The sequence below is a fragment of the Mixophyes fleayi genome, chromosome 9, assembly GCF_038048845.1.
Source record: "Mixophyes fleayi isolate aMixFle1 chromosome 9, aMixFle1.hap1, whole genome shotgun sequence".
NCBI classification, from domain to species: Eukaryota; Metazoa; Chordata; class Amphibia; order Anura; family Limnodynastidae; genus Mixophyes; species Mixophyes fleayi.
In genome coordinates, this window is record NC_134410.1 from 109,299,183 (window position 1) to 109,326,216 (window position 27,034).

Sequence of the window (27,034 nt, forward strand, 5' to 3'; positions counted from 1 at the left end):
GAGGACATAGGAGATGGGTCTTCGCAGGAACAGCAATTTATCGTGACTGCTGTTCCTAGTGAACATTTTTAATAAATCAATATGGAAATTATGCGATCCCTATCCAATCGCTTCCTACAGAAGGCTGCCTTGATACACAAAATAGTGCCACTACATTCAAAACATATACAATAATCATACAAGGTATCTCAGGCGCATACTGTATGGTAAACAAGATATCCGAGGTATAATCAAACACAATCCGATAGCATGTACAATGTCCAACACAAAAAGAAAAAGGACAGTCTTTCTTTTCCACATATAGCTGGATCGTAGAATATATCACCGCATGTATTATTTATTTTCTGAATATCCAACCGATTATTTCATCTGTTAATTTACTTGTCTCCAAAGCAATAATCATATATGCAAAAGTTGGAAATGGGAACAGGATTAATGTATAACAATACCAGAACTGAACAATGCATGCTAATACCAGAAAGGAGCCACTAAAAATATGTGCTTTTAATTAGTAGATCCTAATAGCACCACATGTGAAAGTAATAAAATGACAAAAAAATATTAGCCACTTATTAATGGGCTTACATTATGTGCATATTAACTCTAACGGTATTCTCTCCTTCATTAAGGATCTCCTCTAGCTTTAAAACATCTTGTATTCTCCCAGATTACATATATGAAAGAGAAAAGAGAGAGCGAGATCTGGCATAATACCTTCAGGGTAATAAATTTATTCACACCAAATGTAAAATCACACAGTACCATGTGAAACAATAAAATACACTCCTACCAGATCACTAGGATAAAAGCAGCGTTCCATACAAATGTAATAATACTCAAACAAATCAGCAGATGCACTCCTACCGCATATTTAATAAATAATTATGATATCTTTGCGATAAGGATTGAAAAGAATCATGTTTAAAAGGCAGTTAATAATAAATATGCCCTATTATGTCTATTTATTCCAGCAAAGTCGCTTGGGCTTTCTGTTGTACATCAGTAATTATATGAATAAGAAGTCACAGCTGTATAAAAGGTGGTTATCAGTTATAGCCATGTTCAAAGTTTGATAAGTTAATATGAATATTAAGCACCCAAAATTGAAAATAAAAGCTGCACTACCACCTAGGAAAGGTTTTACTAATTTACCCGCTATACCCTGAGCAAGAGGCACTGGCTCTACCAGTTCTGTAATACAGAGCATAAAAAGATAAAAAAAAAATATATATGTTATGCCAAATCAGATACCGTACATCATATCTATCCTGTTAGTCCTCTCATTTGTTAATGTCTTCCTTTTATTTGTTTAATGAATTATTATTATTATTAATATTTATTTATAAGGCGCCACAAGGCATCCGCAGCGCCGTACAGAGACAAACAAAATCACAATACAATGGGAGACAGCACAGTACAGTAAACACAGCAACTCAGTTCGCTCAATGCACAGCTAGAGAGGGCGGGGAAGGGGGAGGGAGGATCCGCAAACGACGGGGCCCAAGAAGGAGGGCGCGGAAGACAGGGAGACCCCCAGTGGGGAGGAGGGAGCGAGAGTGGACGTGGGGTGGAGGACCCTCGAGGAGGAGGGCTAAGTAGCTGGAGAGCAGAGTTAGAAGTGGTGGAAACAGGAGGAGAGATGGCCCTGCTCAGAGGAGCGTACAATCTAAGGGGAGGGGTGGACAGACAGAGAGACGCAGGGGAGAGAGGGAGAGTAGGGGGACAGAGGCAGAAGATAAGGTAGGAAGTTAAGTGGGAGACAGAAAGCTTTAAGAAAAAGGTGGGTTTTTAGGGCCCGTTTGAAGCTGGACAGATTAGGGGAAGTTCTGATGGAGGGAGGGAGCTTGTTCCAGTGGAGGGGGGCAGCGCGGGCGAAGTCTTGGATACGCGCGTGGGAGGAGGTTATAAGGGGGGAAGAGAGGCGACGGTCAGAGGCAGAACGGAGAGGGCGGGATGGAGCATGAATAGAGAGGAGGGTGGAGATGTAGGGCGCAGTGAATGAATGAATCTGATTGAAATATTGAGTGTAAGAAACAGACAGTGATGGCTGTTATTTAATGTTTTCTACATGGTGGTTATGCATGTCATGCTCTACTCCATAAGGGACTAATTTATATGATTTTTAATTAGATCTTGTTAGCTTACCGCAATAAAGTATTTTTGTATTTTACTGTTTATGTATTGTTTCTGGAATTTAGTTATATCTTATATTCATACTATACCATACTTGCATATTATACATATGTATAAGATGTAAGTTATGTTTTTGAAAATGTATAGTGGCACACTGACTTGACATTCTGCTTCGGTGTGTATAGCTGTGTGAGCGTACCCGATAAGTATCTTAAAACAATATATTTAAGCCCTCCGTCTGTATTAGGTGACAGCAAAGGAGATTGCCTTGAAGATTATCCCTTACCACCTTCCCAAGCAAGTCCACCATGGTGGCTTGATAATATCACTAAGCCCAGATTTTAGTTCTCAAATAAGATTATGAGCAAAGGAAAAATTGGGGTCCATGCCAGACCTTTTCTTCTTCTCTGACTATAAAAGACACTCATCCTTCTCAATTGCTATAGGGGATAAGTTCTCTGTCTGCACCAGGGGCCCATTGACTGTTGCAGCTCAGAGGGCTCAACTTGTACTAGCTTGCAGTCATCTCTTCTGTATCATCCTAAACCCCCTAGGTTCCAAAATGAGCAAAGGCCGTCCAGATATGAGGATGGAGATGCCAGATGAATTCTACATCCCCATTCCTCTGGAAACCACCAACATTTCCTCTGTCAGCCCGTTCCTGGTGCCCCAGGCACATCTAGGTACCCCAGGCATCTTCATGAGCATGTCGGCATTCATGTTATTCACCATCATCTTTGGCTTTCCCCTCAATGTTCTGACCGTCGTCTGCACTGCCAAGTACAAGAAGCTGCGCTCCCACCTTAACTACATCCTGGTAAATCTGGCTATTGCCAACCTTGTAGTAATCTGTTTTGGCTCCACCACTGCCTTTTACAGCTTCTCTCAAATGTACTTCGCCCTGGGCACTTTGGCATGCAAGTTAGAAGGGTTCACAGCCACGTTAGGAGGTAAGTATTTTAATTTATATCCTTCCATATTAACTGCTTAGAGGGATGGAGATATCATATATAGAATAATTCTACAATATATTCGCTATGCTACATAAATTGAAGGTTTTGGCTGTTTTTGTGTTAAAGTACATATGATGGTTGCTTGATACATAGCCAGTGTCATTTATGTGTAATACTGGTTGACAAACTGCGTAGCCATAGACCCTTGGTCAGACAGTTTAATGGTGCAGCCAGGACTTAGCCATGGAGTGCCTCTGGAATAATCGCGAAGGCACTTCATGGCGATGGCTTATTTTATATTATATTTACTCACGAGGTGCCGCAGTAACCTCACAGCTATGTTTCTGGGAACAAAACTAATATTCAGATAATGAAAACATTGCTAATTTTTGCTTGCACCCCTAGTAGGTGCAAGCAAACTGAGCAACGATCGTTACCTATAATGCGGTAATACAGTCAGGAGATTACTACGGAACCTCGCAACTAATGAAATCAGCTCCATAGTGTATACATTTGGCTGACTGTAAATTACTTATCCTTCTTTATTTTACAGTAAGGTTCCCCTTATGCAGTTGGTGCTAAAGCCAATAATGTTATATATAGATTATTTCCAGATTACAGTAGCGTTTAGCCATATTGCTAGACTGTTAGTTTCTCTTTTGAAGCTCAGGCATTTATCCCTGTTAGAGAACACAAGCAGTTGATTGCTATGCTTGTTATTTACAGAATAAGCTTATTTGCACAGTGTTTTGGTATTACTTTTGCTTTGATCTCAAAATCAGTCTCAGCACATAATTTAGTCAATATTACTTTGTTAATAATGGGTCTGGCAGCAAGAAAATATGTTGGCTAGTGGGTGTAATTCATTCTAAAACAACATCAAGCTCTTTGTTCAGGAGATGTAACAAACCTGAAAAGAACATTTAGTTTTGGGTTTCGTTTACATGTTATAAAAGGTAGTCAAGCATCACACAATAAAAAAAGCATAAAAAGGTTCACCAACAAACTGCAAATATGTAGGCGAGCAGCTCATTTCGTTTTCCAGAAATGATCCCACTTACGCATTCATGAATACACACTAGCATACACTAGATAGACTCTGCCAGATTACAGGCCCAGATGGGAAAGCAACAGAAGTCAAAATGTAACGTGAACATTTTGTTTACTATTAGTTTTGGACCACTTCATTCATTTAAACTTTTCTATTTTACTTCTAAAAGACCGCTTCATTCTAGTCTTAGATAAATTGTGAGAGAGAAACGGGTGTCAGAACTTCTTCGTTTCATGTGTATGTATAAATGCATTTTCCTGCCTCTCTAGTGCAAAATGCATCCCGTCCTGATTTTTCCAAGTTTTAGCTAGTGGCAGAGACTGGATGCCGGCCTATAGCTTATTGGCCGAGATCCAGTCTCTGCCATCTGCAAAAACTTGGACTTTTTGTGCAGGATAAAAGTTCAGCAACCACTCCCTAAACCTGAAACACTCCCAAACATCCACCCCATGAAACCCATTTAAATCTCTCTTCCCATAATAAGAAATGTTGTTTTTGCACATGGGCACAATAAAAGTTCCTCAGCTGATTCTATCAGGAACAAAATTTTGCACCCCTGCAGTCATCATCATCTTGACACACTAAGCCCTATCCTTGCTTAAATAGGAGTGATATTAGAGAAACAGACACATGGCATCACAAGATGGCGTTTGTTCTCCAGATTTAAGCATATAGTATGTAGGGTTTTGATCTCATCTTCTCAATTCTCAACATTGCCTTATATATATTGCCCTATATGTGTTCCTACATTCCTTTTCAGTACAACTGGTGCTATACATGTAAAATATCAATTAAAAATATTGTCCGTCCACAAGTTTTTTCTGAACTTGTTTTTAAAATATTTTTTGCGGGGCTGGCAGACTAGTGTTCGTCTAACAGTTGATGGAAGCGTTTTCTAAAACATGAACATTGGACTTTGTGAACTTGGGAAAAAAAGTGTTAACAATATGTTAAAGTGTCTCACATTATGTTATTATGGACACTTTCTCTATATGTTGCTATATGTATCATACATGTGTGAAACATTTACTCGTCATATATGCATTTTTAGCATTACCCATCTTAACCTTAATAACATATAATATATAGATGTATACATAACTCTTATTTACACTATTGTATTATTTTTAAAGCATTTATTTCGGAGTCTCAGGCTTGTATGTTGTTTACTTTCACAAATGACTAGTCTCTTTAATAAACTAATTAAACATTTATATTTTCATTTGACCCTTTTTAGGAATGGTCAGCCTGTGGTCTCTGGCTGTTGTTGCCTTTGAAAGGTTCCTGGTGATCTGTAAACCCATGGGAAGCTTCACATTCAGAGAGAGCCATGCTATTACGGGCTGTATCTTCACCTGGGTGATTGGGTTAGTGGCAGCTTCTCCCCCATTGCTGGGCTGGAGCAGGTATGGTACTACTCATCTCTTAAAAAAAGTGGAAAAAGTATACTGTAAAGAAGTTGCAATGTTTTCTTTCAAAGTCTCTGATCTGGAGGTAAATGTATTAATGTCCGGATTCTTCAACTCCGGCGTGTTCAGCGTCTTCGGCGATTAAATTTAAAGCGGCGCTGCATTGTAAAGGGAAACTTCCCTTTTGTAAAGGGAAACTTCCCTTTACAATGCAGCGCTGCTTTAAATTTAATCGCTGAAGACGCTGAACACGCCAGAGTTGAAGAATCCGGACATTAATACATTTACCCCCTGGTGTTATTAATAGGGTTTCTGTAACGTTGAAATGAAAAGCAAAGTCACCATTGCTCAGCCCATAAAATCCATCCTATATTTCCACGTGAATGCCAAATAAATTGAAACAGTTATAATAAATATATATTGTTAATTCAGGAGAAAAAAAATTAATTATGGGTTAAAGGGCAATTCCGGTTTTCTAACCTAGAGCAGCCTCCCTCAGTGCTCCTTAACAAGGGGAGCTTCAATATAAGATGACCTGGAGCCCAATGATGCCTCATGCCCACTCCCTTTCTCCATCATTATGTCCCCTGGGAGTGCTGACTTTGTGATGTGTGAGAGTGAAGGCTCAATGTCATTCTGGGTCCCCACAGCACAGAGGAAGAAGGTCTCAGAGGAAGATCCCCTACCAAGCTGCAACAGAACTCTGGAAGGAACTGTAAAAAAAAAAAAAAAAAGTGGAATTATCTTTTTTTTTTTTTTAACTCAAAATTTTAATTATGTGCAAGCATAAGTGACACATACAAAAAGAGATACAAAACTTGGCTGAAACATTCAAAATACAAGTATCCAAAATACAAGTATACAGTGTCACTTTCTATAATAGAAATATGTATTACATTAAAACAAGGTAGTAATAAATAGGGAAGGGGAGGGTAAGGTTATGGACATGGAAGGGGTGTAGGGGATGGGGGAAGGGGAAGGAAATGGTCGTCGAGTGAGATGAGCTAGAAGGAGCATGTTTTCCTATAGGAGGGGACGCTGCCAGGTCTGTATAATCGCATTTAGGAAGTCAATAGGCCCAATGTTATATTAGATTATGTAAGGGGGAGATTATTTGGAGGGAGAAAAAGTGTGGGACCCTAGGAATAGAGTCAGGGGGCCCAAACCTGTGGAATTATCTTTTAAAGATTTCTAGTGGGAAGTAAGGACAATGCCCTGGGAAACTCATTACAGTCAGGAACCAGGGTTGTAACTAGAACTTTGGGGGCCTCATATCAATATTTTGAAGTAGCCCAAAATATTTAATTTACATTAATGAGCTTGCTTTTGGCTGGCAGCCTGCTCTTCCTGGGCTGCTGTGCATGCTCTGCAAATCCCTTCCTGCTGAGAGGATGGATACTCCAGAATTTATTATCAATTGTGGTGTTGGGTGGTCACACAGCAAGGTGCTCATTAAGCTCCCTAATGCGAACACCACAGCGGAGAGCAGGGTTTGGAGCAGTACTTGGAGCCTGGCTGCCATCTGCTGCGTGGCCCCCTAGCAGCTGCTACCGTGGTGGTTACATCCGTGATAGGAGCCTTAATCAGCACAAAAGGTCCGTAAAAATACAGATGTTTGGGCTTTGAAGCAACTTCCCAGCTTCACATAGAAAGGTTTATTAATATATTATTCTCTGTATAGCAGTGATAGACAACATGTGGCTCTGTTGTGAAACTACTGTTGTACTCTTTTGACAGACATGTCATGATGGGAGTGAACGACAGGTTGCCTAGTCCTAATTTTTAGTTATATCCTACCACCTACATAGATGCCAAGGAAAAGGGGCAAGGTACAAAATACAGAGGTCCAGCCTAGCCTGCCTGTGTAGTGTAGCCATGCTCCCTTCAGTTGCTATGGGAAGGGCCACAAACATTTGCTTTACTGGGGCATAAAGTTCCTCTTGGCAGCCCTGACCACCTAGGCAACAATAAATATGAAATAAATTAAAATCTTTAAAGAAATGAAGTTACAAAATGCTGTTGATGCAGCTGGAGGAACAGTTTCTGAACCCATAGTCAAATTTGTATTCAGTGACTGTAGTAAGTTATAGTCTTACAACTTGCAATAGGGTGACTAGAATACCATCAGCCATTTTCAGCCCTGCTCTGGACAATGTTCACTTATGCGATAGAGTAAGCTCCCTGGATACATTATATTAAAAAAAAAATCATGTTTAACCCTGTTACAAACGCCACAACCGCAATTCTATCTATTTTCTCCAAGTAATTCTACATATTCATATAAAAGCTTTTTATAGTACAAACCATTTTCAGAATACAGATTTCGGAATAGGTGCATTTCAATAATTCCTAATACCGCATTAATGCAGGAGTCTGCATGGGTAAAACCAGACCCGGTGCTCCCATTAGGCAAGATTAGGCACTTGCCTAGGGCGCCAGGCTGTGGAGGGCGCCTGGAAGGCGCCTTAGAAATAAAATTACTTTAAAACTGTGCGGCGACCGCTGACCATACCTTTCACGGCCGCCGCACAGCTTCCGATAAATCCACGGGGAGGGGGGAAGGGGCTATGGATCACCATCGCCGCCTCTCTGCTCCATCTCCTCCCCTCCACTCACTGACTGTCGGGCGTGACATCATCAGCACGGCCCGACAGTGTCAGTGAGTGGAGGGGAGGAGACGGAGCAGAGAGGTGGCGGTGTTGAGGCAAGGTAAGGAAAGACGTAGGGAGGAGGGCGCTGATTTTTAAAGTGTGCCTGTGGCGGTGGGTGGGCGCGGGGGTGCGACGATTTTTAAAGTGTGCCAGGGGGGGGAGCGCCAAGGACCCTAGCACCGGCCCTGGGTAAAAAACAGAGCACTGTGCAAATGAAAGGTAAAGGATCAGTCTGTTATTATTATTGGAAATCTCTTGTGATAATGCAATTTATTCAGCATTTAAATTAGCATCATGCTGCCTTTGAAACGATAAAGTGTAATGGGAATAGACCAGCTGCTGTTCATCTTTCCATTGTCACATCCCTTTTATTTACACGGTTATAGACCATTGACGACAGGCTTTTCTTATCGTTGGCTGATTTCTGTCTGCTTTTGCAGGTACATCCCGGAAGGTCTGCAGTGTTCTTGTGGCCCAGACTGGTACACTGTGAACAACAAGTGGAACAATGAGTCCTATGTACTGTTCATCTTCTGCTTCTGCTTTGGATTTCCTCTGGCAGTCATTGTATTCTCCTATGGACGCTTGCTTCTTACTCTCCATGCTGTAAGTGACGCTCAAAGATACAATATACAGTGTATATATATATATATATATATATATATATATATATGTATGTGTGTATGTATATAAAATCTCCTTAGAAAATTCACTGCCTTACAGTAGCAGGATTGCAGCAAAAAACAAGTATGTACTGAAGTAATTAAATAGTATGTAAATATAATTTTATGCTTTTTCTTGCAGTTTTAGAGCTGGACCACTCATAAGCCGTTCACTTGAAATTGGTTGTCAAATTTGCATGCCATAAGTCTGCTAATAATGTGGAAACCAACCTTCTATGCTACTGGCTACACGTATTGCTGTCTGCAAGACTGTCAGAAGTGATTGCAGCACACTGTGATCTGTTCCAGCAGTTGTGGGAGATAGCAATAAGTATAGCCATCCGGAGCGTACGCCAGCTGTCATGGCTTTCAAGGTCCAGTCTGCTTGTGATATGTTAGTATGAAAGGGTTGATGCCACTCAGACTCTTTATATACCAGTCACCTCTGCAGAACACTAAACAACTAAATATACTCCCTGAAAGAGTACACCACTGTTGTTTTCATTCACTGCTGTTTATAAGAATGCGTAAGTCACCCACAATATGATGCTGAACTACTTATATAATATAATACTTATTGTCTTGTTGCTATCAAATTGAAAAACCCTCTAAAAATCATTTAATCAGAGTTAAACATTTTTTTCTACCTCTTGCAAGGGTCTCAGAATGGTTTTACAACTATAGTTCTGAGTGGTCTGGCTTTTAGAAACCCTTTTGAAGTACATTATCTCTTGGCCAGAATGATCTGGGTACACTAAATTGAGCCATAATCTTGATTATTTTCCAAATAGATATTGTCTATGATCAATGTTGAGCATATTGTTTCAAAGGTAAAAATATAAGGACCTTACACCAGCAGTCACATTTTTCCAAATGATCACATGATGTGAGGTATCCAAAATCTTCCATATAGAATTAGTAACTGTTGTTTCAATTAAGTCCTCTTCTGTCTTTGCCTATGACCACTGTAATGATACATCTGCCAATATTACAGCTTATGTGTATGCTTATATGTATAGGACCTGGGTTCAAGTAATGTTACCATCAACCTTTTAACTCACATCCAGTTGCTTCAACATTCAATAGTGCATTGTGCAGCACCAAGAGACTATAAGGGTTTGTTTACGAACTCCAAAAATCTTGGACTCACAATGTTTATTTCTGTGTGCAAGTGCACCTACTTGTCTGTTAGGAGCATTTTAAGCAGTATGCAGACTTCAGGTGATTTTGAAATATCCAAATAAAATGTATTTTTTCCTCATTTTGGGGTATGTTCTGGAAATTGAGCATGGTGGAACAATGAAATCATCACAGTAAAATCCAAACAATTATAACTTTAGGGCCATCTATTGTTATTAAAATACTACTTAGTTTAACCTCATATAAAGCGTAAATTAATCATGAGAGTGATGGGGCTTTGGGACTATTTTAGTACATGTAGCACTTTTGTGGGCTTGAAGCTTTTTATTCAATTGGATAAGGTGTGCCTAGAAATTCACTTTACTGCAGAAGTGCAACTGAAAGGTGTAAAATATGTCCCACTACATGTATATAAGACCTGATCCCTGGGACCTCAGAGATGGTGGAGAATTCAAGACCTTTTGTGTAGATGAAAAGGATGTGCACCATGCCACAGGAGCAGACCTAGACTTCTTTTTTTGGGGGGGTTCGCATAACCCCCTCAAAAAACGCTGATTGGTTGGTCCTGGTTGGTCCCAACCCCTTCCTTCCCGATGATCAGACCTCTCAGCAGCAATTTTAAGGTATGAAGATTGCTGCTAGGTGGGGCAATTGCCCAGATCACCCCCCTCTGGATCCGCTTGTGCCATGCCAGCAAGCACGTATAGCCTTGTGCCATGTCGATTTATTTTTAAATCTCATTTAAATAATCCCATGTATTACATATTATACCATTCTGAGCCTCATTACACCACCTTCTGCCCCTTGCCCCCTCAAAATACCAACCTGGACACATACAATATAATAGTCTTTGACCCCCCAATATAGCAGCATATCCCCCTCAGCCTGCACCCCATTATTTCACCATCATGTGCCCCGTCCATATGTCACCCAACTGCCACCTGCTCAATATATCAGCGCTATGCCGCTCAATATAGCAGTCATTGTCCTCCTCAATATACCAAATTTTCCCCTTCAATTTAGCTACCCGTACTCCCTAATTAGACCAGCCTACAGTCCACCACAATACACCAACTCTCCAGACTCCACTTTAACCCCTGTGTCTCTCTTAGTCTCCACATCATTAGGGGAGCCAGGAGCATAATTAAAGGGTAAATCAGTAACGACCAATTTGCAGAAATTATTATGTAAATCGCAAATTTATATTTTGGTTTTCAAATGGAAAAATCTATTAAAGAAACCATAGAACTCAACACACTCACAAACCTCTAAAAAGGGACTTGCAAAAGTCAAAATCATAGAATTACTTGACTGATTTACTAAAAGGTGTTGTATGCTATAAATAGCCCAAGGATTTTGAGTATCATTGTTATATCGTACGACTTACAGACTGTAATCACTGTATTTCTATCCTTGTACAGGTTGCCAAGCAACAGGAACAGTCAGCCACCACGCAGAAAGCTGAGAGGGAGGTGACCAGGATGGTGATTGTGATGGTTGCTGGATTCTTAGTATGCTGGCTCCCCTATGCCTCATTTGCTCTATGGGCTGTAACCCATCGTGGAGAAACGTTTGACCTGCGTATGGCCTCCATCCCTTCTGTGTTTTCGAAGGCCTCCACTGTTTACAACCCATTCATTTACATTTTCATGAATAGACAGGTAAATTTCTCTTGAGGTTTATTTTTACATGTGTGACCCTTAGTGTTTTGTATTGTACATTTTTAACATATGTTAAAAATACATTTTCACTGGCTGAATGCTCTTCAAAAAAATAAGGTCACAGTGTCTGTAAAGATTGTCATGGAACTGCAAAGTTCAGATTGCAAAAAAACATTGGAGGAGTATATCTCCCAGAAAGTTGTACAGGTCTATTACAATACACATAAATAGTTGCATGCAGAGGCTTGAGATAATGCAAGACATGAGATTATACCTTTTAACCTTTTTGATACTCATGTTTATTTATGCTCTGTTTCTACAGTTCCGATCTTGCATAATGAAGTTGATTTTCTGTGGAAAGAATCCATTAGGGGATGACGATGATACATCTGCCTCTGGGTCTACCCAGGTGTCTTCAGTGACCAGCAGTCAGGTGGCTCCGGCATAACGCCAGCCACACCTGGCCTCTGTTCTGCCACGTCTGCTGCCACGGCTGTGTGCCCTCAAAAGTTTCCAGGTGACACAGATATACTCCAAGAACCCACACCCAGTAATCCCTTAACCTCCATGCAAATAAGATATTCGGCCATGTAGACTTAACATCATCAGAGGTCACCTAATCCTTTCCTCAACAAATAGAAAATACGGCACCCCTTTTTACAAGAGTATGTGGTTACAGGCCACAGGAGGGTATAAAACTTATACAGTGTCAAGTATGATTTAGAAACAATTTTCATATTTTGATGCTTATTGCTTTGTTAAGGGTCCCAAAGTAAAGTTCTAGGTAAACATAAGATTAATTTCCATTCTATTTCTGAAAGCTGCACAGAGGTTTCATGAGACTGAGGGAGGTGTTATTAGACAATTCTAATAATTTCTTTTATTTCTTTGTTACTTGTAGCAAACACACACTTGTCTTTGTTACACTACATTAACTCTTTTGTAAAGGCAATTGGGTAATCAGATGCTTTGCTCTCTAACTCTATCCTCCCCCATATGAAGTTATACTACGGTACAATAGTAATATAATAATGAAATATTGTGACATTCTAAAGTTGATATCTCTGGTTGGGACCTGGAAAATGCTTCTGTTGAGCACATCCCAGAGTTATAAATGGTCCTAGTTTAGGTAGCAAAGGGAACAAACTCACTAAGGATTCAGGTGGGATATAGATAACGATGTGTGACCAAAATTGAATGCTGCTTTACACAGAACAACTGCAAATTGATTTATCAGAGCATAAATAAGGAGACCTGGTGCAAAGGTAATACTTCACATTTGTCAACAAGAAACATCCCATTTATTTCTTAACTTTTTTTCTATTCATCAATAAAGATGAAAAATATATGGTTTCAAACTTCATAAGAAACATCGATAATGTTCTGGACACGGTTTGGTTAGCAGAAGACAGACACAATGAATGGATGTGTGTTTTCATGTTGGACTGACACCGACACCTTGAATTATATCCAAGACAACATGGCGGCCATCATGTTTCATGTTCCCTGAAGATGGGACAATTTTTGTATGACTTTTGTGGATTTAATTAAATATACAACTTTAAATCAACAAATGCAAGCTTATACAAAAATAAATGGTTAAAATAGCATATGTGAGAAAGTCAGCTGTTGTGGGCTTAGATATTCTGTGGTACACGATGCACATGTATTGAGATTTGTTTTCTCATGAATGTTTGTTACTTGATAACAACCTAGCATAACTTTGTTCTTACTTAGACTATTTATCAACTGGACAAAGCTAATATGTAAATGAATTCTGTTGCTTCTATGAGCTCTCTACTGTACTGCTGTTAACAGTAATACCGTTCTTACCGTATTGGTCCAGCAATGTGCAATTTGTTTTACTAAAGAGGTACAGCTTGGGATTTTTAGGCAGTGCTGTAAAGGAAATTGGTTGAAATGTCATGTTTCTAGGAGGACAGGAATTCATTTCAGATGGATTGTAAATGGTTGGCACATAGTCTTTGGAGCATTAAAAATAAACCTAGCATATTCTGCATTTCATAAATAACAATGTGATAATGGAAATGTGTGCACCTTCATCTGCAACAGCTTCGCGGGTCAATATGACTCTAATGGTCAAGACGACTGAAGCTTCACAGCCCCAATCATTATTAAGATGCAGACAGAAGCTGGATATGTCTTTTATTTTGGCTTATTTATTAGTTGTTGCTTTACAAAACTGTCATTACCCTCCCTCCCCAACCTCCAGAGAGCTGAAAGCAAAGGATGTACCCATGCAGCTCCCATGATCATTAACCCTTCTCATACTGTGACCCTGTCTTTGTTCTGCATGTTCAATATTGTAAATAATGTTCCTCAGGGCTTCCAGGCTTATATCTGTATTTCTTTCTCTATAGGGAGTAGTTTGGCTTTGGGCACCTGTCATTTCATTAAATAAACATATCAGATGCATCTTTGACGCTGCTCTTTGCTAACTGTTTCGATTTATTCCAGCTTAGCTGATCAAAGGAATGTACCCGAAAGCACAACCTCACTAAATAATCATTTATTACTAACTTTATCCATTTTGCATTCAGTTTTTCCCAATTGATAATAATCAATCCACTTAGTATGTTGTGATACAGTGTTATGGTAATAGCTTTGTACCTTCATGGTGTAAGCAACAGATAGGGTAACTTTGGAAGCTGCTGTACCTATACACTGTAAAGAACCCAGACCATAAGTTGCCTGCGCTATAACGATCGGTATTTGTTAGTTGTCTTATTCTAGGCCTTGAAAATGAGGACAATTTAGGCAACATTTCAGTGTGGTGGTCTGAAATTGAAGGTATTACTATGAATATTACTTGCAAAGGTAGTATTCTATGCCTTGTTGTTAGATCTTATAATGATTTATAGCTGCACTACCACCTAAGCATTTATTAAAGTGTCCCTCCCCATATGCAGTGCCCTGGGACCTGCTCCATGTAGACCTCATTTCTGGGGCTCCACTGTTCATCTTATAGCCAGAAAATCAGGGTAATCACACCCCTAAATCCCTCCTTTGCAACAATTTAAAGTTGGTTAGGTCAATTGATATGCCAGTTCATTATAGGGATACAGCAGAGCCATGGGAAACAGAGGTACATGTAGCAACCCCTGGTGCTCTTACTAGGGTGAGGGGCACATTAGTAAAACCTTTTACTTAGTTAGTAGTGCAGCTTTAAAACCCAATACTACTGCTGTATAGTATATACTCCACTAATAATGTTTATTTATGTTAGATATAAGAATGATGCCATATCAGTTGTCAGCTCAGACAGCAGATTGGTTAGGTCAGTGGTGTGCAGTAGGATGTTTACAAGGGGCCTCATAAGTGGCAAATTATGAAATCAGAACAGTGGTATGTAGTGTCCGTGCAGCCCAAACAAAAGGTTAAATGATTATTATCTAGATAAACTTATAAGAATATATCATCATTCAATTATGGACTAACCTGCTACAAAGAAATCATAATCAAGCTGTAGAAAAGACATCATTATAAAAGAGCCGTATGTGACTCTCATCACGGCATATGGCATCATGGCATAAGTTGACTTCTGCAGCAGTGTACAAACCTATGACACCATAAGAGTTCAGGGGTGCCTATTCCGCATTTTTCTTAGTTACACTATTAAGAACTTATTTAAACTGGGCCATACCACAATGTTCTGTCATTGGCACCACTAAGTGGATGATAAAATTCTCACAAGGTGACTCCAATTTTTGTATGTGATATACAGTTTTCTTGGTCTATTAAGGCCAGCCCGTACTTAATTTCAGTTGCAAAGTGCAGAAACAAAAATAAATTAATTTTGGTATCTGTACACATTAATTTTGTTAATACACAGACATCCTTTACGACTGAATTGAGAAATAGTTTTCGGTTAAAAGTTTTGACTGTTCAAACCAAGTTTTGTCCTGGGTAAATCACAGCCATGCCTGTCAACCCCTCCAAGATAATCCAGGAAACCCTGGCTTGCACTAACACCCCCAAGATCACAAAATAAAACTTTTTTTTTTCTACTGGATAGTTTCTGCAGTATTAAAACTGGGTGGAAGTAATAGTAGAAGTAGCAGGGCTGTAATTACCTCCATATTCTCTATAAACTCCAGCAGCAAATCATAGTTCAAGTTCATTGATGGACAAGCATCTAATCACAGTCCTGTATACCTGTAAGCTGTGACTGTGAAAAATGTAGACAAGCTTGGGGTGAGTCAGGTGGTCTATGCACTGTATACTGGGTAGCAGATAAACATATACACTATACTGTCAATGCCCACTTTAATAGGTACACCTACACACCTTCTTGTTAATACAAATATACTGAATACTAATTAGCCAATCATGTGGCAGCAACTCAACGCATTACAGCATGCAGATGTGGCCAAGCCGATCAGTTGTTCAGACCAAAACCCAGATTGGGGATGAAATGTGAACTAAGTGACTTTGACCGTGGAATGATTGCTGGTACCAGACAGCATGGTTTGAGTATCTCAGAAATTGTTGGTTCCATGGGATCCTCACGCCCAACAGTCACTAGAGGTTACAGAGACTGGTGCTTCAAACAAAAAACACCCAGCGAGTAACAGCTATTGTTAATGATAGGGGTATGAGGAGAATGACCAGACTGGTTCAATCTGACAGGAAGGTGACGGTAAACACAGAAAGAGAAATAACCACACTAGGTGGTGTGTACATACTGTATATATTCCTAATATAACATTCCTTTTCAGTTGCACTCAGGATATTAGTATCAGTAATTGCCCGAAAGGTGCACCTGAACACATAGAATGCCAAGGACTGAAGAAAAAGAAAAAACCTTGCGAAAGAAAAGAAGTGAAACGGGTATTGGCATTGTTTCTAACTGCCTCCCCAGACTCCTCTTGCTTTAGCATAGAGCCACAGTTAGTTATAACTATAGGCAGCTAGCAATTCACACTCTTCCCTATTGACATCGGTTTTATTTAAGATCTAGCAGCAATTACAGGATGCTACTATCAAAGAGCTCTATAACTAATTGACATAACTTAATAGGCAGAGAATAAATCACTTGTATCCTCCAGGAGATAATAGTAGGGTATAATGACTGCTTACTAAAGGTCAAGCCAACCTTAACTTGTATATTGTAGCAATTGCTACAGTTTAAGTGGGGGGGGGGGAGGAGAAAAAACATATGCACAGATATTAGATGCACAAACAACCTACCTGTTTATTTTTTTAGCTAGCAGTAACTATAGGAGGCTAATATCAAATAGCTGTATAGCTGTTATATGGCCATTGGTATAACCAATTAATAGGCAGAGAATATATCATTTGTATCCTCTAAGACACAATAGTAGGTTATAATGGTTGCTTACTAAAGGTCAAACTAATAATCCTGCCACTCTAATTTGTATATTGTAGCAATTGCTACAGGTTAAGTGAAAAAAACATCCTTGCACAAATATTAGATACTAACACATGTGCAATCTGTCTATTTATTAGGATATGAATAAACAATAGAAGTCTCTGCTAGATGGTTACTAAATTAAACATCTAACTAAGCAACTAGTACATTATTTGTACCACCGCAGTAAAAAAATATCAGGGTCTAAAACTACTTAATAACTAGGAAGCTAGACTCTTATACTGGGAAGAAAACTATACTATTAGATGACTGCTAGTATCATCCTATACCAGTATTAATCAACTGTATAATATTTTCTTTCACAAGTAGAGTCAATAAAACACACACAAATGAAAGTGTTTATTGTTTGAAACAGTGAGATACAATATACACCTTGTTTTTAATCTTTATTTCGCTACTTTTTACAAAAGCAGGTGAAATTATTTTAATGTATACTAATAAAATTATTACATTTTCATTCAAATCACAGGCCGAAGTGCCCTGATATACACTTCTTTTTCTTTTTTTTCAGTCCTAAGAAGGTGACAATATCATCATCATCAACATTTATTTATATAGTGCCAGCAAATTCTCTAGCACTTTACATTTGGGAACAAACAGTAATAAAACAATACTGGTTAATACAGACAGACAAAGAGGTAGGAAGGCCCTGTTCGCAAGCTTACAATCTATTGGACAATGGGAGATTGCTACATGAGGTTTAGTGTTACATATTGTATATTGTCCAGCAAAGGTAAAAAGTGCTTAGTGGACTATATGATCCAGTCACATAGAGGTGTTGGTCAAAGGGTTGTTGTCTTCGGTGGTGGTCAAAATTTTATCACTGAAAATGTCGGTACTTAACCTGCCGATATGAACATGTTGGAGGCTAAATGCTGACAGTTCCATTGTGCTGACAGGTTCATAATGTCGATAGTTTGATTGGTCGATATTGACAATGTCGCTAATCACAATGCTGACAATAAAAGTGTAATGGAGGCAGGTTCGCGGTATAGCAGCCGGACCAACCTCCATTACTTTTTTAATGTTGACATTGTGCAATGGACCTGCCTCCATTACTCTTTTAATGTCAGCATTGTGATTAGCGACAATGTCAATGTCGCCAATCACACTATCCACATTGTAAACCGATCAGCACAATGGAACTGTTGACATTTAGCCTGCGACATGTTCATGCCAGCAGGTTAAGTGCTGACATTTCCAGTGCCAGAATTACATACCCCTCTCATCTCTTGTGTTAACTGTGTAAAGGGTGGTAATAGGGTAACATAGTGTTACAGCTCCCACTGGAAACTAGAAAAACTCTTATAACAAGGCGATAGAGGTCTTCACCAATAGCAAACCGACTTTCCCGTAGAGAGAGATATTCTCACAGGTACGCAGGTCTTGTACTAAGAGTTGTAAGAGCTTATCTCAGTAAACAGATAGTGATGGCTTATGAAGGCTGTGAGTAGTAGTATACCAGGCAGTATACACATGATAACCAGTACAGATGCAAATGGTTCAGGGCAGGAAGCGAACAGGAATGTCAAGGTCAAGCCACAAGACCAAGGTGGGCAGCAAGCAAGAAGATCTGATAACAAAGCCAAGGGCTGAAGACGGACAGAAAACTAGAATACAGGAACAAGCAGGGTGTTATGCTCAGGAGAGTTCACTCTGTGTAGTTTGACACAGGCCCAGCAAGGCGCAGAGTCTAACAGCCCCCTGGTCTTCTCAAAGAACCACCGCAAGGCAGGATGGGTTTAGCTGCTAGGAGACTGCAGGTCGTGGCCCTTGGTTCGGTCCCTAGACGTGAGAGAGATAGAAGAAATGGCAGCGAAGCAACTAACAATGGCAGTACCTTGGAGATGCTGAGAGATGATCAGTAAAGCTGACACTCTGCAGAGAGGAGATCCAGAAGGGATGGTCGGTAATCAAGCCAGGTCCGGTACACTAGTCATATGGCTGACTTTACACAGGGTTGAAGCAAGAGAGTGGTTAAAAGGTAAGCCGGGTTCGGTACACAAGTCAGATGTCTGAACAGCAGAGGGAAGATCCGAGGAGAGTAAACAGCAGACAAGCTGGGTCTGGTACACAGAATGTAATTTGCAAGAATAAAACCACAGGAACAAGCAGCACACACAGGAGTCAGAAGGTAAGTAACCTGTTGCTCTGACACAGGTTTAGCATCAGAGCCTGTCATTTATACAGGAAGGAATTTCAAACTCCCCGCCGCAGGATCATGTGATCATCCCTGCCGAGGAGTCATGTGGTCGGCCCCGCCGCAAACCTGGAAGTGGTGCGCTGGCTCTCAGAATAGAAGCGAGGAGAAGGTAAGTATCATCACACAGGGTCAGGCAACAGGTAGACAATCAGCAGTTATAGGATGCAGTAACAGAGCAGGTTTCATGAAATTGCAGGGTAAGGACATTGTAACCGGCAGGGAGGCTAAGCCCTCCCTTCCCTTTAAACTAAAGAGAACCAATCGGTGGGCTTCCTAGGAAACAAGCCCCTCCCCCCCCACAATAGGTAACTGCAGTCATATGACTGCAATTACAATATATCGCGTCCTAGCTGGTTTGCAAACAATCAGTACAGAAGAGCCAGAACGGCGTCCCGGTTGCTAGGCAACAGCCAGGACAGAAGAAAAGAACATCCTGGCTTCTTAGGAACAGCCAGGACAGAAGAAGCAGGGTGAGCAAAAGGTAGGCGTCTTGCTGTTAAGCAACAGCCAGGAGAGGAACAATTAGTTTGAGCCATTGCGATTAGCGTGGAAGTTTATAACACTTAGGGAGGTTAAGAGGGTGATTGAGGAATTTTATAAGCTTGCTGAAGAGGTGGGTGTTCAGAGAACTCTTCAGGGTTGGAAGACTAGAGAAAAGTTTTATTGTGAACGTGAAGGAATTCCACAAAGTGGGTATAGCCCGAAAAAGTTCTATAACCGGCAATGGGAGCATGTAAGGAATGTGGATGAGAGACTCAGATCTTGAGCAGAACAGAGGTATCTAGTTGTGAGATATTTTGAGACAAGTGAGGAAATATTGGATTTGGTGAAAAACAGACAACCAATGTAGAGAGTTGACAGTATATCAGCAGTGGAAGAATGATTTTCAAGAAAAATCTAGCTGCTGTGTGCAAAATAAATTGTAGGGGTGAAAGTCTGATTCTGGGAAAACCAGTAGACAGGCAATTACAAAAGACAATGCAAGAGATGATGAGTGCATGAGTTAAAGTTTTTGCAGTGTCTGGTGTGAGATTCTGGAAATGTTTTTTTAAACATATGTAATATCATTTCAATATAGAGTTGATGTGGGGAACAAAGGATAGTTTTGAGTCAAGAATCACACCTAGGCAGCAAGCTTGCAGGCTGGGATGTATTGTCATGTTGCCAACAGAAATATAAATGTCAGGTAAGTAACTTCTGTTGGCAGGTGAGAATTTTATTAACTCTGTTTTTGAAAGTTTGAGTTGAGTTGGTGAGAAGACATTCAAGATGATATGGCAGAAAGACAGTCAGTAATGCGGGACAACACAGATGGTGAGAGATCAGGAGAGGATAGATAATGTTGTGTATCATCTGCATATAGATGATACTGAAATCCAAAGGAGCTTATTAGTTTTCCAAGAGAAGTGGTGTAGATCGAGAACAGCAGAGGACCTAGTACTGAGCCTTTTGGTATTCCAACTGATAAAAGAAGGGGAGCAGAGGTGGATCCAGAGAAATAAACACTGAAAGAGTGATTAGATAGGTAGGATGACAACCAGAATAGAACAGTGCTTTGAAGGATTGTAGCGTTCGTATGAATAAAAAGTGGTCAACAGTGTCAAATGCAGCAGAGAGATCCAGGAGAATTAGAAGCGAGTAATAACATTTAGATTTAGCAGTGATCAAATAATTTACAACCTTAGTCAATGCAGTCTCTACAGAGTGTTGAGAATGAAAGCCTGACTAAAGAGGCTATATTATGTTGTGTGAGAAAAGAAAGCATGTATAGGCAAGTCACTCGAGAAGCTTGGAAGTGCATGGGAGTTGAGAGATGGGATGGTATTTGAGAGATTGGGTCTCAATTTTGGTTTTTCAGGTTAGGAGTAATCACTGCATGCTTGAATAATGACTGAAATATACCAGTAGAGAGAAATTACAAATTTTAGTTAGAGTTGAATGAGCACAGGAGACAGGGATCCCCCGTTTTGTGAGGGTATAGGATCAAGAGGACAGGAGGTACAGTAGGAAGATAAGAAGAGTGTCGATACTTCATCTTCATTTGTGGGATCAAAAGGAGAGAGGGCGTTGGGTTGGTGCTGGGAAGGAATTAAGCTGGTTGCTTGACAAGGAAGATGATTTCATTTCAAGTTGGATCTTATCGTGTTCTTGAAGTAGGAAGCAAGATCTTGGGCACTGATAGTAGTCAGTGTGTTTGGAGTAGGAGGGTTGAGAAGAGATTTACATTTTTTTTAAAAAGCATTTGGAGTTTGAAGCCTGAGCAGAGATGAGAGATTGAAAGTTTATTTGTGTAGCAGTGTTCAAAGCATTTGTGATAGATAGCATTATATGTGAGATTTATGCCAGTGACGTTCAACTTTATGAGAAAACTTTTGAAAATTTTGTGTAATGTCAGCAAAGAGATTAGAGTACTGGGGGAAAGCTTGCATTTTTATTATTATTATTAGTATTACCTTTTTCTAATGAGGCACCACAAAAGTTCTAAAGCGCCGTACATAGAGCAAGGGGAAAAACAGAACATGGCATACAGGGCAGTACAAAGACATAGTGCAATAAAAACACATTCGGCTGAGAATTGGAACACAGGGCAAAGAGGTAAAAGTGAAGTCCAAAGCAAAGAGTAAGTGGGAAAGGGATGGAGTGAGGTGGGGAGTGAACTAAAGGAGACTGAATATGTGCCCAGCAGTTTGGGCACTAACAGGATCAGGACAGTGATGGAGTAGCAAAGGTAGAAGAGTAGAGACAGGGGCAGGAATAAAGTTTTGAGATGTAGAATAAAGGCTGGGGAGCTGAAGGCAAAGGTGCACAGGTGGAAGAGGATGCAAGGATAAGATGTCCCTGCTCAAAGGAGCTTACAATCTAGAGGGGAGGGTTAGACTGACAGGAAACACAGAGTGAGGAGGTAGGTTAAGGGGACTAAAACTCTGAGGGGAGAGATGAGCAAGAGTGAGTAGGATCAGAGAAAGAGTAAGAGTGAGGTGTAGTACAGTTTTCGGGATCTTCCTTCGCCTCTACTGCAGCTGCCTCGGCATGCTGCTTCTCTTGGCAGTTCCTGTCTTTGGACTACTCTGGACTTGTTACTTTAAATATATATTGTACCTCTAACCCACCAGAGGTGCTGCTATTATGCCTTGTCTCGTCTCACTACCAGGAGTTACCTGCTGCGCTACCTAATCATCTGCACCTGTTCTCTCCTTATTTATACCTGTCTCTCCCAGTCAGGGCTGCCATCAGAAAGTGTGGGGCCCAGTATAAACGAAAGAGGCAGAGCCCCCCCCTTCCCGATATATAGTGCGGGGTATATTACATTGACCCCATATTAAGCCACACATAGTACCCTCAGTTCATATTATGCCACACATAGTACCCCCAGTTCATATTATGCCACATATAGTACCCCCAGTTCATATTATACCACATATAGTACCCACAGTTCATATTATGCCACATATAGTACCCCCAGTTCATATTATACCACACATAGTACCCCCAGTTCATATCATGTCACATATAGTACCCCCATTTCATATTATGCCACACATAGTACCCCCAGTTCATATTATGCCACACATAGTACCCGCAGTTCATTTTATGCTGCACGGTATTGCCCCCAATTCACATTTAGTCACATAGTTGTGCCTCAATTTATTTCATGCCACACATATTACCCCCAGTTGATATCATGCCACACATAATACCCCCACTTCATATCACGCCACACATAGTACCCTCAATTCATATTATTTTTGTTACATGTACATATTTGCATAGTGTAGAAACCCCCTGTGTGCTCACCTTCTAATCAGCGAGGCAGCCGAGACAGGAACATCAGATGTCAGCACACTTTACAGGCAGCCCCACAGGATGACACTGACGTAATCGTGCAAGCTCCGCATTGGAAGGAGCAGAGACAAATGTAAAGACACTAGCTGGATATCACACCAGAACGCCGCCACCGGCTCTATCAAAACCCCGCCCCCGGTGACAGGAAACATTCTCGGACTAAAAGTTCTTGGACTAAAAAGTACAAAAACAAAAAGGATGCTCCCTTCATGTTTTAGACATGTCGCAGCCGGCGGGCCCCCTAGTCACTACGGGCCCCTCACAATAGTACCCCCCGTACCCCCCTGATGGCGGCCCTGCTCCCAGTTACCTTTGTTAGTCATTGTTGTTTATGCTGCTGTGCCTGACATTGTTGTGCTCTCCTGTTTCTCCTTTTCCCAGGGACTACTACAAGCTGCTTGTTGACATCTTTTTACCTGGTTTCTTTCCACAGCCTGTTCACCTGCACCAGCCATGTTCCTTATTTGCTTTCAGCCTCTCTCAGCAACCCTTGTTCAGTATCTGCAGCACTCCGTTTGTACCATTCTGCATTATCTGGATCATATCTGTTCAATAAGTATCATGTGCTTTCACCATATTCCGGGCTCTATAGCTGTCATTTCCAGCTTTCAGCACTGAAGTGTGACAACAGTTGGTGAAGGAGGATAGTGAAGAGGGGAAAAGGAGGACATGGACGAGGTTAGACAGAAGAAAGGTAGGCTTCCCTGAACAGATGGGTTTTGAGGGAGCATTTGAAGATTTTTAGGCTCGGGGATAGCCTCATAGAATGAGGGAGATCGTTCTAGAGTAGGGGACAGCACGGCAGAAATTTTGAATGCTGGAATGAGACGTTATGAACAGATGGGAGGAGAGGTCGGCAGTCGTTGGTGATCGTAGAGGGCCAGACGGAGCATGAATGGAGATGTGGTTGGAGAGGTAAGGAGCAGTGGAGTTAGAAAGTGATGGAGAGGAGTTTGAAGAGGACTCTGTAATGGAGAGATAGACAGTGTAGAGCTTAACAAAGAGGGGAGGCAGATAAAGACAGCTGAGAGGGGAAGATTAGTTGGGCTGCAGCAATTAGTGTGGACGGAATAGGGGCAGGACAGGTGCGGGGAGGCCAGTAAGGAAAAGATTTCAGTAATAAAGGCGGTAGGTGATCAGAGACTGTGTGAGAGTTTTGGTGGCATGTAGCTAGCAGCTGATAAGGTGATCATCCGAGAGCGGGAAAGTATTCCAAATTACCATTTTTTACAGAAGTGGTATGCACAAGAGCGTTTCTGAATGCACAGCATATCAAACCTTGAAGTGGATGGGCTACAGCAACAGAAGATCACAACAGGTTCCAGCGCCATCCACCAACCACTATGCTACTGGGTACACTGCATGGTTGTGCCTGGCAGCTGAGAAGCAGGCAGAGGATATTTTAAAAACGATTGGTGCAGCCGGGCAGCATGCGCTTTCTGTCTCTCAAACACAGAGTACATGTTTGTGTCACGGAATATATAAACTCTGAAGGTCTTACCTGCTGGTATTGGCGCTGCTAAGTTGAGAGGCGTGCAGTCTAACACTGTTCCGGTCTTCACCAGGGACCCCTGCAAGGGAGTTTGCGGTTCACTGCAAAAGATGTGCTGGTCGCTGCCCTCCCAGATAGCTACCAGCAAGGTGTTAGGTGAGTAAACGTAGTTGTGCGGTCCGAGGTCAATTCATGTGGGCAATACAGGTACCGAAGGAGCAGACAGGAGCATAGTCAGGAAGCCAGGGGTCAGTATCAGAAGATCAGTACAACCAAAGGGAGATCCAAACTGAGAGTCAGGCAGAACTGGGTCGTAATCCAGGGAGACAGGCAGAAGGCTTTTAAGTTGACAAGGATACTGGGGCATAGGGGTGACTTAGATACTCTGGCACCCTAATGTCGCTAGAGCCAGGTATAAATAGAGGAAGGAGCTCTCTCATTGGTGGCAGTGGAATTGGTGGTCAGAACAACTGACTGCCTATAGGAAGAGGATGCTAGCGTCTCTGTTCTTTGGCAACCTACTGTGCATGAGGGGACAGTGCCTGACAGTACTCCCCCCCTCCACTGGAAGATGTGTCCTTCAAGGATTGTCTTTTGATGAAATTAGCCAGAAGATGAGGAGCATGGAGATCTTCCTTGATGGACTCATCTTCCTGGCAATGGAGACGTGGTTGTCTGCTCATGCGCCCGCACTGCTGGGCAGAAAACCGTGTAGTAGTGTCCCGTTGCCTAGCAACGGGGCACGCGAGTAGATGGCAGCCGTCCTTGGCTGCATGAGTGGGATGTTAGTTTACATCAGATGTTCTCTGTTTTGATGACTTTTATACAGGAAAACGTGCTGACTGTATAATAATGACACTGAGAGACACCGCAGTTAGCATACAGGAACATACATCCGGCTTAAAAATAGTTATCTTATATACATCATATCAGACTTGGGGTATATTTACTAAACTGCAGAATTGAAAAAGTGGAGATGTTGCCTATAGCAACCAATCAGATTCTAGCTGTCATTTTGTAGGATGTACTAAATAAATGATAACTAGAATTTGATTGGTTGCTATAGGCAACATCTCCACTTTTTCAAACCCGCAGTTTAGTAATTATACCCCTTGGTCTTTACAAATCACCAATTTTGACAAAGATAGATATACTTTCAAGTTGACCTGCTTGTTGCCATCAATGTTATGTAGCTTACTCATAAGATTGGTTTATAATATGTGTTTGTTCACCAGGACCACTGATTATAATATTAAATTCCCTGTTTAATGACTTGCACAAATGAGAACATGCATCAAGCAAAATAGCTGCCTCTGCCATCATTCTGGTGTTCATATATCAGAACCATGAAACTCCACATTTGGAGAACAATGGCTATTGTACATCACACGATTAAGGAAGTTAGGAATTACTTTTTTCATAGATTGTAATACTAAAGTCACCAAAATATATTATGATTTTCAAAAAATGTTAATACTTGGCTAGAAAGTGTCAATAAGATTTTAGAATGTGAAGTTACATAGTAGCAGCCAGTCCAGCCAGAGCCTTGGACTAAACATACAAGGATCTGGTATCTAGACCTCCTGCTGGATTTAAAACTGAGGCTTTCAGATCACTTTAATCATTGTACACAACGCTGCCCTCTGGCTGCTAGTGTAGTACATGACTGAGTTCTGCTAGTAGTGAACTTTTGTTTAGAAATTTGTAATAGTTCAGAACTAGCGGAATTCCTGTCAAGGACCCACAGAAAGAGGGCATGTCAGTGTTGTTTTCAAGCATAATTCACACTAAGGCAAAAACAGAATAATAAAAATGAGACGTTAGGATTATTTTGTTTACAGTAGTACTACAAATATACAGCCTTGTAATGTATACATTTGTGCCAATACTCATGTAAACATTTCACATCAGTACAAAACATGTTTACTGCCAGATTAAGGGCATTAGCCTCATAGGATTTTCCCTAATTATAGTGTAAAAGTATTTTCATTCAATTCTTTTAAACTTTATCTCTCCCCTATTGTTTAGATTATTTGCAACGCATTATTTTTTTCTGGTGCTCTATGGATAAAATATAGCACTTACTTTTTTTTCCAATATATCTGCCTTCTGCAGAAATACAAGTAGACTGTGTTCCATCTTGACAGTAGTTAGGTTCTCAGCCCAGCTGCTTAACTCAATACTTTCTTTATAAATGAAAGGGTTCCTCGTTCTTTCCCTAGCACAGTTGTAATATGGTACATTTGAAAAATCTTTCACTGCGGTGTTAGCAACTATACCATGACCCCCAGGGGCTTTGATGGCCTTACTAAAACCCCAAATTACTATGTGGTTGAGTGCTGCTTAATTCTTCACCTCTCTTTGTGACCACAGCAGAATTGTCTATTTAGCAGTAATAAGAAACATATAAAATTGTGAGCACT

The 27,034-nt window shown here is 40.7% G+C and overlaps 1 protein-coding gene across 1 annotated transcript; it reads left to right on the top strand.

The window, feature by feature from the left end:
- The first annotated feature begins 2,557 nt into the window (after positions 1-2,557).
- Positions 2,558-14,108, top strand: LOC142100933 (blue-sensitive opsin-like). The gene is made up of 5 exons (XM_075184856.1): positions 2,558-3,083; positions 5,375-5,543; positions 8,638-8,803; positions 11,421-11,660; positions 11,983-14,108. The coding sequence occupies exons 1-5, from the start codon at positions 2,696-2,698 to the stop codon at positions 12,106-12,108; spliced, it is 1,089 nt and encodes a 362-aa protein (XP_075040957.1). The 5' UTR covers positions 2,558-2,695; the 3' UTR covers positions 12,109-14,108.
- Positions 14,109-27,034: the final 12,926 nt, after the last annotated feature.

Bases quoted from the DNA above. Each gene is read 5' to 3' on its own strand.
- LOC142100933 (XM_075184856.1), top strand. From the start codon at position 2,696: ATGAGCAAAGGCCGTCCAGATATGAGGATGGAGATGCCAGATGAATTC. The intron at 3,084-5,374 runs GTAAGTATTTTA...GACCCTTTTTAG, and splicing joins GTTCACAGCCACGTTAGGAG to GAATGGTCAGCCTGTGGTCT. The intron at 5,544-8,637 runs GTATGGTACTAC...CTGCTTTTGCAG, and splicing joins CCATTGCTGGGCTGGAGCAG to GTACATCCCGGAAGGTCTGC.